The sequence below is a fragment of the Emydura macquarii genome, unplaced genomic scaffold (genome assembly GCF_026122565.2).
Source record: "Emydura macquarii macquarii isolate MOO-44397 ecotype Brisbane River unplaced genomic scaffold, CSIRO-AGI_Emac_v2 contig_2246, whole genome shotgun sequence".
NCBI classification, from domain to species: domain Eukaryota; kingdom Metazoa; phylum Chordata; order Testudines; family Chelidae; genus Emydura; species Emydura macquarii.
This window is the reverse complement of record NW_027132383.1, coordinates 3,656,892-3,668,603: the sequence shown is the minus strand read 5'-3', so window position 1 is coordinate 3,668,603 and position 11,712 is coordinate 3,656,892. Positions and strand designations below refer to the sequence as shown.

The 11,712-nt window shown below is 46.9% G+C and overlaps 1 protein-coding gene across 23 annotated transcripts in view; it reads right to left on the bottom strand.

Annotated features, from left to right (window-relative positions):
• Positions 1-11,712, bottom strand: part of SCRIB (scribble planar cell polarity protein) — a 216,294-nt gene that overhangs the window by 127,715 nt on the left and 76,867 nt on the right. For all 23 annotated transcript variants that reach the window (XR_010922039.1, XM_067560190.1, XM_067560200.1 and 20 more), the window contains 2 exons: positions 3,022-3,111; positions 2,527-2,604 (listed from right to left, as the gene is read on the bottom strand). Coding sequence is in view for 22 of the 23 variants with exons in the window: in XM_067560190.1 (XP_067416291.1) it covers positions 2,527-2,604; positions 3,022-3,111 (168 nt within the window). In the remaining variant the exon portion in view is untranslated. The remainder of the gene's footprint in view (positions 1-2,526; positions 2,605-3,021; positions 3,112-11,712) is intronic.

Here is an 11,712-nt window from a genome sequence, read left to right as displayed (position 1 = left end):
ACTGTGCTGAGGGATTCGGGGACAGCTGTGGAGAAAGAGTGGCTAGTCTGGTGAAGGGGACACGGGTTGGTTTGGGGCCAAGGCAGGGAGTTAGAGCATCTTCTTCCTGTTGCTGCTGCTGCTTCATTTCACATCAAAATATTCTTTGGCTTAGGGAAAGGGGCACTGGGCTGGCAGCCAGCAGCCTATGACTTCCAGCCTCAATCTTCCACTGACTAGCTTTCTTAAGTCCTTTTCCAGCACTACTAACTACGGGGTTGAGTGTGCACAAAGTCACTCCTGGCAGAGTTGGAAGCAGAACCCAGGTTTCTGATATGGCAGATCCAAGTCCCAGCTGCCTTTCAGAAGGAATATGCTGAACCTATGTGCTTGGCTATGCTATCTCTACAACGGGGCTAGACATACATACCCACCTTCGCTTTGAGATACCCAGATGAATGAGCATTATGTAAATGTAAAGCAATACCTACAAATAGCACTGAGGAGTCAATAACCCTCAGTCTTCTGCTCTAACAAACAGATTACACTCCCCTTCCAGAGCCAGAAACAGAACCCAGCAGTCCTGGGCCTATGGGTACATCTGCAGTGTATTTTTAGTCTGTGGTCCTACATGTTTGTGCCTATACGCCCCTACCATCCACACACGCAACTCTCCAACATGCTTATTTGCACTTTAAATCTGTGCTTGCTTGAATGGCTGAGTGTCGGTTAAAGTCCAAACTGGAACTGACTCACTTTGCAGTGAGGATGCAGGCAAGTCCCCTGGAGTGCTGAAAGTCTTCCAATACCCTTCCCACAATTTCTCCCAGCACAAAAATCCATGGGATGGTCCCCCGACATATACAGGAACTTGCAGAAACAGTGAAGAGACAGAAATGTGGGTAGGGCTTTGCTGTGGGAGTACTCATATTTGGGCCAGGCTAACCAAAGAGCTCAAACCTGGGTGCCAAACACCCAGGCTGACTGTGCAGAGTAGACATTCCTTGTGTGACGTATTCCTGCCTATCAAAGAGTTCGATATGATGGAATTGTCCTGACAAGGGCAGTGGTGAGGTCTCCATCTCTGGATGGCTTCAGACCCACATTGGAGACCATTCCGGAAAATACTTTAGCCAAATACAAGTTATTGGCTCAATATAGGAATAATTGGGTGACATTTCATGGCCTGTGTCACAGAGAATGTCAGACTAGTTCTGGCCTTAAAATTTATGGATCGATTAATAAAATAATGTTCTTAAGGTTGTAAAAACAGACACTTATAAATCAGGAAATGCCAGAATTAAGCTTGCCCATGTGACAGCAGCATGATCCAGTCTTTAATTACATGGTCACATGGTATTTTTTCTACACAATTCCTGCTTCATTCACTGCCCATAATGGGTAGTGAGGAAGACTGGACTGCATGAACCCCATTCCCATAAAGTGCTACCAAGATGCTGGTTGCAGTCAGTAGGAATACAGGGAACACGTGGTGACCATAAAGAGTGGTATGAACAGGGAGCAGAGCTCTTGTTACAGACCCCATGTGCCATTTTTCTGGCCTCAGCACTGATCACTGTTCCTCCCATTCAGTGCTGTGCCATCTATTCCCTACAGCGAACCATTAGTGCTGCAGAGCCTGACTACTCACAGGGTTTGAATCCTGCAGGACTCATTGGTTTTTAAAGATTTTTTTGAGGGGGAAGGGAGTTAGTGGGTATTCTTATTCACTGTTTGTATTATCGTAGACCCTAGGAGCCCCAGTTATGGATCAGGACCCCACTGTGCTAGGTGCTGTACAAACACAGAATAGCAAGACAGTCCTTGACCCAAAGAGCTTACAGTCTGAAAGTACAGTCTGAAAGTACAGTCTTGTACAGCCCACACTGACATACACACTGCTGCAGCTTCACTGCTTCAACACCCCAGCTAGCCACATTAAATCCAGCTGGAATGTGTCTCCATAAAGTGTAATTGCATCCCAGGATTTCAGTGCAGACAAACCCTCAGTCTAAACCTAGAGACAACAGAGGGATACAGAGATGAGCATGAGAGTGCAAGGAAACAATGAGTCACTATTTGTCAGCATGATAGGCAATGGTTGCAGCCTCTGGGGATGAGCTAGTCTTGTATGGGACCCCTCTTCCCACATTCAGGGAAGAAGGCAAGGAAGCAGAAAGTGACTTGCAGAAAGGCCGACTGATCAGCCAATGGGGCAGCAAGGCAGATGGGTAGCTGGGGCTCTCTGCCCAGCTGGGGTGTGGGGTTGTCTCAGTGCTAGAGAGATCAGTGCAGCAGTCTCAGTCGTTAAGGTCTGACTAACAGTTAATAAGGATATTAGCTCAACTTCAAGCTCACTGGGGTAGGGAAGTTTTGTTCTGTGCTGTGCAGCTCTTAGCACAACAGGGCCCCAAACCCTGGCTACGAGCCCCAGGGCAGCAGCAATACAAATAAATCATCATCGACGTAGACTGGAGCCTCTCCTGCAGCCACATTCAGCACCCCACAAGCACTTACTTTGCCATTTCACAGAAGCTGTGCTCTTACCTCCAGGAGCTTGTCCCCGACACGGACTCCCGCTTGGGCTGCAGGGCCCTCCTCCGACACACGGGAAATAAAGATGCCCTGGAAGCCAAATGTCATATTAGCAAGAGGAGAGCATGCCCTTCACCACAGGAACTGATGTTATTGAGGGGGCAAAGAGGGAGGAATGCCCACTCCTCGGGGCGCAGGTTAATGGGAGAGGAACTGGCAGGCCTAGGAGTGGTGCTGTCTCTGGTTACTATACTGTGACAACAGGAATGCACTGGTAGTTCAGACCAGAATCCATGTTCCACCTTCCCCCCTTGCTCAGCCCTACCACACTCCTGCTTCCAAGAGGGCCTAAGGCTGGCCTTGCCTTGCCCTATGCACCCCTAACGGCCACAGAGCAGGCTCAGCACACCCAGCGGCTCTGCCATGGGGCTCTTCTCACTTCTCGATAGACAGATCCTACCCTAGAGCAGGCAGGCACATCCCCGCTTGGGCAGCCCAGGTTTTTACCTCATCGTCACCCTTGTAAGGAGTAGAGCCTTTGCCCCCTGCGATGCTGATGCCCAGCCCCCCAGTCTGCCGCAGGATAGTCAGGGTCAGCTGCAAGCAAAATGGAAACAGATTACAGATCAATGCAGATGAGTGGACGTCGTAAAAACAGCTTGGGGCACAAGGAGGGTAGCGCGTACAGGAGCACATGCAAGCTGGCATGCATTCAAGCACACATGAATAGGACCGAGAGCCTCATTTAAGTGGGTGCACGTCTGCTCATGTATGTGTGCAAAGAAGAAGGGCTGATGAGGGTGGCAGCCACATCTGGCTGTTAGAGCCCAAAGTCATGGCAACCATCAGATGGGCAACCTTTCGCCCAAGCCAGAGGCCAAACCTGCCAGTGACCATGTCAGACATGGAGTCCAACATTGTGGCAAACTGAAAAGCAGTGGATGTGGGTGGGAAACAGGGTGGGATATGGGGACTGAGCAAGAGTTGGGACCTGGGGAAGTCAGGGGTGACTGAACAGGAGCTGGTGGTGGGATGGAGCCAGATGGTGAGTGATAGGGGCTAGGGACGGTGCCTGTGCCATCTCCCCATCATATAGCTTGGTCTCCTCTCTTTTGGGATCCAATTCTATGCACATGCTGCAAAATTAAGGGCCACCCTAGCACGACAATGCAGCATCTGTGCACTCCCCCTCCCCTCACAGTGGGGCCTGGCCCTGCATTTGGCTCCTATCCACAGAGTGACGCCAGTGCATGGCCCTGATCAAATGACCCTTTTTGCCCTACTTGATGCAAAGAGGAGTGGGGGCTGCCTCTTCTCCCCTCAGGCACAGGCAGGCTTGGGATCCTGGCTGGGGCATCCAACAGCTTCCTCCCCTCTCTGCTCTCCCACTCCCTGTCCCACCTGCTCTGAGAGCAGGCTGCACTCCTGGAGTTAAGAGCACAGTTTCTGGGCCTCAGAAGGTTTTTGCCCTAATCCAGGGCCAGCAGAAAGTTCTCCTGGGAGAGGTGCTCAGCTCACATCCCCTCAGTGACAGGGAAGGAAGGAGATGTTCCTGGGGCTCACTGAGTACCATGGGCCCAAGGAGCCGGGTGATGGAAATGCACACAGACCCCCGGGGAGAGAAGAGTTCTGATGGGGGGGGAGGAGGAGGAGAAATTCTCTGCCCTCCATACATCACTTCTCTGGAAACAAACTCTAAAGCAGACTCTAGAGACAGGCTGCTGCAGAGGCATCTAGGTGTAACAGCACACAGAGCTGGGGCCAGTCCCAGAGACAGTCCCAGGGTGGGAGGCCACAGCAGATGTGGGACATCTCCTCTTGTGGCCTGTCTCTGGCATGAGCCCTGCTAGGTGCTTCTCAAAGGTACACCATGGCAAGTGAAGCACTGAATCTTGCCTGCCTAAAACAGGGGTAGCTGAGGTGCAAGGCTTAGGACCTGGAGTTCTTGGAAAAGTCCACTTCACACAGCTATAGCCAGGCTCCAGCCAGAACTCAACGCATGATGTGAATACCATTTTCAGAACTGGACTTTATGAACTGAGGCTGCTTCAAGGCTGCCATGTGTTAAAGTTCCATGGTGCTTTGAGAAATGTGGCTTCGGGAAAGCTGCCTGACCAGTCAGGGAAGGCTTACAGCCCAATAAGCCACTAGGCAAATGGGGTCTCTGTCTCTGCTGTTTCCTCTGCCCTTTTCTCGTTTTTCTGTATTTCTGCTCCCAGATTCTAACACGTCTCACTATACTAATGACGTCTCACTATACTAATCTACAGAACAGATTAAATTGATTAAGAAACAGCTGACAGATCTTAAAACTAGTTGTCAATAGGAAATTATTGAATGGGTGTGTTCTAGTGGCATTTCCCAGGAATCAATACTTGGCCTGACACTATTCAACATGTTTATCAATGATGTAGAAGTAAATACAAAATCAGCACTGCTATAATAGGTGGATGAGTCAAAGATTAGAGGACTGGCAAATAATGTTTTAGTGAAACAGAAGTCATTTGGCTCAATACGGGATAACTGAGTGAACTTTAAGACTTGTGATATACAGGTTATACGACATGATCTAATTGTCCCTTTTGGCCTCAAACTCCATTAATCTAGGAGGACAGAGCAGTGATAGAGACTGATCTGGCTCCCTTGGTAACCTGGGCCCACCCAAACATGTTTTAATACGGCCAAATGCAAAGTTATACATCTTGGAACCAGGAATGCTGACCATCCCTACAGATTGGGGAATTATATCCTAGAAAGCAGTGACTCAAAGGGATTATGGGGTCATAGCAGACAAGCAACAGAAGATGGGATGCTGCATTAAAAAGGTCTAATGTGATCCTTGGATGTATTAACAGGGGAGTAGAGAGTAAAATGGTGGTTCTGGTGAGACCAATATGGGAATACTTGGTACAATTCTGGTATCCATGTTTTCAAAAATGTGTTAAATTGAAGAGGCAGCTGAATAGATCCACAAAAAGGATTCAAGGGCTGGAGAAAATGCCTGACACTGAGATTACACTGCTCAATCTGTTTAATTTACAAAAAGGAGACTGAGGGATGGCTTGATTACCATGTATAGGCACTATCCTGGGGAACACACAGCAGGTGTCGAAGAGCACTTTAATCTAGCAGAGAAAGGTAGACAACAAGCCAATGGCTGGAAGCTTAATTCAGACACATTCAATTTAGAAATTAGAAACAAATGTTAAAAATTAGTGCGATTATTCCAGTAAGTTAACGATGAAGGGATGCCGTAGATTCTCCATCTCTTGATGTGTCCAAATCCAGACTGGATGACGTTCTAAAAGATATGCTTCAGTCAAACACAAGTTACAGGGCTCGATAAAGGGATAACCGGATGAAATTAAATGGCCTATGATATATAGAAGGTCAGATTAGATGATCTAATGGGCCTTTCTGGCCTTAAAAATCTGTAAATCTCAAGCCACTGCTGTTAATATTCTTAGTAGGAAAACTCCCCCCACAGCTAATTCTACAGCAAGTGAAAGCTACTCAGGGGTCAAGAGAGGCTAGAGATCATGGCAGGAGATGACAGAGTGAGATTTAACCTGGATACAGGCAGCACATACACCCCAGGAGGGAGAAAGCAAACTCCAGCTTCCCAATGGGAAGGAGATCCTTGGGGCATAGCAGCAGCCAACAGAGACAGACAGGGTGACAGCAGTAAGTCAAACCAGAGTTTGCAGTGGGGTAAAGCAGCTAGAAAAGCCCAATCAGATTGTGGGAATGCATATACAGGGAGCCTATGTCCCAGAGCAGGAAGGAAACAGTATCTCTCTCCCCCTCCAGCTCTGGAGGGACACTACCCCACCTCCTCACAGAGATCCTGTGCTCAGCTTCAGGTCCCTTAATCCCAGACACCTCCTGCCCTGGCACAGGGGTGGGGTGGGATGGGAGGAGAGTCCTTCTCTGTCTGCTCTGGGGAGGCCTCACCTGGAGATCACATTCAGCTCTGGACACCATGTGAGATACTGAAAAAGTGGAGGGTGCTCAGAGAAGAACCACAAAACAGCTCAGGAATAAGAAAGATTGACTCTGCAGGAGAGATTAGAAAGCTAAATCGGTCTAGCTTCGCCAAGCAACAGCTAAAGGGGACATGACAACAGGCTGCAAATATCAGAAATGTGCGATCAGCGGAGAGGTGGGAGCTTATCACTTGGGCGGTTTAGAACTAGACTAAAGCAATCAAAAAATAAACAAGAGTGAATGATCCTATCCTGGCCCCAGAGATGGGATGTGGTGAGGAATTTCCAACTCTAACCATAAGAACGGCCAAACTGGGTCAGACCAATGGTCAATCTAGCCCAGTATCCTGTCTCTGCCAGTGGCCAGTGCCAGAGCCTTCATAGGGAATGAACAGAACAGGGCAATTATCAAGTGATCCATCCCCCAGCTTCTGGCAGTCAGAGTTTGAGGGACAGAATATGGGGTTGCATCAGCTAATTCTTTTTGGAACTCAAGTTATGCTTTGGGCCTTCGCAACATCCCAACAATGAGTTCCACAGGTTGACTGTGTGATTTGTAAAGAAGTACTTTCTTATGTTTGTTTTAAACCTGCTGCCTATTAATTTCATTGGGTGACCCCTGGTTCTTGTGTTATGTGAAGGGATAAATGACAATTCCCTCTTCACTTTCTCCACACCTTTCAGATTTTATAGACTATCATTTCCCCCCCCTTAGTTATCGCTTTTCTAAGATGAACAGTCCCAGTCTCTCTAATCTCCCCTCCTCTGGAAGCTGTTCCATACCCCTAATCATTTTTGTTGCCTTTCTCTGTAGTTTTTCCAATTCTAACTTTTTTCAGATGGGGCAACCAGGATGGCACACAGTACTCAAGATATGGGCATACCATAAATTTATATAGTAGCATTATGATATTTTCTGTCTTATTATTTATCTCTTTTTCTAATGGTTCCTAACTTTCTGCTGGCTTTTTTGACTGCTGCTGCACACTGAAAAGATATTTTCAGAGAACAATCCCACTTGAACAACTGGGTATATACTTGAGGGGTTGGCCTGAGCCACCATCCGTGCCACCATGGTCACACTACTTTAGGCACTAGCTCAAGCAACACCACTACATGTATGGCTATCCACACTGTGAATCACACCTCCCAGCCGCTGTGTAAACATACCCTATATTCCTTACTCATTTTCGATGTTGCTTTGTGTTATCACTCTTGTTCTTGGTTTGTAGGGAACAAACATTCACAATAATGGGGTGGTGAGCAGGGAATGGAAGAGCCAACCACTCTCCATCACTCAGATGTCCCCCGCCCAGCTCATCTGGCATGAAGGGGAAGGAGAGCAGCCCAGCAGCCCACACGATCCAGTAACGGAGAGCAGCATCTACTAAGGCCAGGACCTGGATTCAATAATGCTGAGTGCCCAGGCACAGAGTCATAGCAGATCAGGGCTCGAAGGGCCCTCAGGAGGTCATCTACGCCAGTGTTTCTCAACCTTTGGAGTAGCAAGTACCCCCTAACTTCTGAAAATTTTAATAAGTACCCCAACACCCAATTTTCTCAAGTGGCGTAGCGCTGCGTCGACGGGAACACGGCTCCTGTTGTGCAGTGCAGTGAAGACAGCGCGCAGAACAGAAGCCAACGAGTTACACGTTTTTTGCATAGTTTGCGTAACTCCAGTTGACTGCTGCTGAATCTCCGAGGTAAGTGAAGACAAGCCCTAAGCCATCCCAGCCAGGGCATCCCTGCAGATCTCCTCAAGGATGCTCCAGGAGCAGGGACAATTTTTTTTTAATTATTATTTGGGAGGGGCTAGAGTTAAAAAATAAATAATAGCTGTAGTGTACTTTAAAAAGTAGTTTTGTACCACAAATAATTTTTTTCACATTTAATAAATTAAGGTAAACAGGCTTCTGTCCCAAACTCAGTGCAATCTTTACATTACTAAAACCCTACAGGTGCCTAAGCTCACAGGTTCTGCTGCTTCTGCCCAGGACAGCATTGTGGACCTATTAAGAACATAAGTACGGCCATACTGGGTCAGACCAATGGTCCATTTAGCCCAGTATCCTTCCAACAGTGGCCAATGCCAGGTGGTTAGAAGGAATGAAGAGAGCAGATAATCAAGTGATCCATCCCCTGCTGCCCATTCCCAGCCTTGCTAAAGACACTTCGGAGCATGGTTTCGCATTGCTAACCTGTAGGCTTGGGAAATCACAACATGAACCCATCATGTTCTGCTGGTTTTGGCTATTCTGAGGTCTGGTTTACAATCTCCCTAAGGAAAAAGTGGGGAGCCCCCTTCTCCTGGCTGTTTGTTAGAGCCCTTTGGAATTCAGTGCTGAGGAGGGAAGGTAAAGCAGTAGGAGGAAAAAGCCTGAGTTTCACGTCGATAGAAATATTAAAATATAAGAGCTGTTCTCAGGGTCACCTTGAGCAGCAAGAGAAGCAGGAAGCAGTTCCAATCAGAGAGGACTCCAAGCTCATAATGCCTGCAACCTGAGGCTGCTCCACAACGAAGGCTGCTCAGATGGTAAGAAGACACAGTGAGGGGGGCAGGCTCACCAGATGATAAGTTTCCAACTCTGTATGGGAGATAAATCTAGTCCTGTCAGTCACATGGCAAGGTCAAGAAATATGGATGAGAAGCTAGCACTTCCTGCATCAGGATCACCAGAGCTCCTAGTGGTGCCATTTGGGGTAGGGCCCACATGCTGGTAACACCTCTTCTTGACGGCAATCTAGAGGAAAACTGCAGGGAAGTGGGTTGGGCAGCTGTGGAAGCTGATAGGACAGTCATTCCCATAGAAGCTTCTCCAGCCTGAATTGGGAACATGCAACCTCTCAGGTAAACGGTGACAAATAAGGGATTGGACCCAGACCACAGTGCTTTTGCCCTTCTTTAGCAGGGAAAGTGGGACAACAGCCCATATTTCCAGGAGTTCCTATTGATTTATGTATTGGCTTTTCCTTGACTCATCACCAGAATACCCACGCCTCCCAGACAAAAGTGCATTATCCTCACAAATCCCTTTGCAGGAATGCAATACAAGTCCAGATTCTCAAAGGACTTTAAGACTCCTAACTTCCACTGAAAGCAATGGGAGTTAGGCACCTAAATGCTTTTGAGGATCTGGGCCACACTCCATTTTACTAATTCATAGAATTTGGGGCCAGAAAGGAGCAATATGTTCCTATAAGTTGACCTCCTGCATAGCCCACACCAGAGAACCTCACCCAGTCCAGCACAGTAACTCACAGTTGAGCTAGAGTGTCTTTTAGAGCAACAATCAAACTTGAGTAAAAGAATTCAAGTGATGGAGAATTTACCAGGGCACTTGAGAAACTGTTCCAATGGATCTTGTTGAGGAGCTGAGGAATGACTGGGAAGTGACTTGTCCAAGGTCACAATGATTAGCAGTATGGAAAAATTTTATATAAAAGGAGAATGAGATGGGGATCGCTTATTTCAGAAAGGAGACAAAAGCAATGGACATGATAAAAGCATGAAAAATAATGGTCTAGAAAAAGTAGAGGAGCTTCTGTTTCCCTGTCTCACAACAACATATGAACACACAATGAAATTGAAAGGTAGCTAATTCAAAAAGAAAATATTGTCTCACCACATGTAATTAAATTGTGGAACTCGTTGCTACAGGATGTCTCTGAGGCTAAGAACTTATGAGATTCAAAAAGCAATTAGACATTTAACGGATAACAAGAACATCCACACTTCTTGCTGTTCATGTAAAGAAAAAAGTTTGGGAAGGAAGATAAAGCTGTCTAATTTAAGGTGTCACGCTGGCTGGATAAGGGCGGCCCTTAAAGTGTATTCGGGAGCTCTGATTACTCCCTTCTACACCAGTCTCGTGTTGGGGGTGTCATACTGGCTGGAGGGGGGGGGGGCATTTATGATATTGTTTGACATCGGTATGTCAAAATCATAGTAATTCATGTGAGATATGCCATGTCAGGTACTGTTAGAAAGGCTGTAATGTGCTAAGTCAGATGATAATATTTATGTTCAGGTGTTATATCCATAACTTCCACTACACATATATTTGATATAGCTGTATTTCAAATTGTGCTGAGACACACCCTAGACAGGTTGGCAGCAGAACAATAGCCTGCTTAATGGTCCGTTGAGACATTCACAGATGCAAGGGGCCCAGGAGGAAAAGCCAGAGGTATACCTGATGAGTCACCAGGACTTGCCCATGTGACTCTGGACTCCATTTTGATTCCTGTAAAATTCCACAAACAGCATGGTAGGGGCCCGAGGACATATAAGGCAGAGGCCTGGGAATCCATTTTGTTCTTCAGTCGGGATTCAGCTTCAGCTACCAACCTACCTCTGGATTAGCTCATCTACAAGTGAACTGAAGCTGTGAAACAAAGGACTAAAACCCATCCAGGTACTGGATTATACCAGAGGGACTATACAAGCCTGCAAACTCCACAGTTCTTCTAGAAACCTGATGTATACGGACTTTCAAATCATTTGTATGTATCTGATTTGCTTTAATCCTTTAACATTTCTCTTATTGTTTGTTCTTTTCTCTTTATAATAAACCTTTAGTTTCAGTTACTAAAGGATTGGCTGGCAGCGTGGTATTTTGGGTAAGATCCAAACTTATATTTATCTGGTACTGTGGCTGATCCTTTAGGGTCAGGGGGAACCTTTTCAGTAAAGAGCATAGAGTTTAAATAACTGGTCTCTTTACTGAACCCAGTGGCCAATTGGGAGCCGGAGACTGAAATGCAGTAAAGGGGGCTGTGTGTATTTGTATTTTGGGCTTCTTGATAACCAGTGTGGGAAATCAGAAGCACTGTTTGTGGCTGGTTGGAAAGCCTGACTTTAGTGTCACCCACCAGCGCTGGAAGAATCTGCTCTCCTTTCACAGTCTGCCCTGACCTTGGCATTATCAGGTGGCTACCCTAGGCACAGAAGGGTTACACAAGGCTACAGTCCTGGTATGGGCTGCTGTGAGATAGAAGACTGGACTAGCTGAATCCTGAGTCTGATCCGCTATGGCAGGAGATTTTTGTTTCAGTTCCTGGTTCTGAGTCACAGGCGAGTGCCTTAATCCCAAGACTCTGACACTTTTCTATTCAGATTCTTAGGTCTGGTCTACACTATGAAATTACACTGGCATAGCTACATCTCTCAGCATGTGAAAAACCCACATCCATCACAGACTTAGATATACCC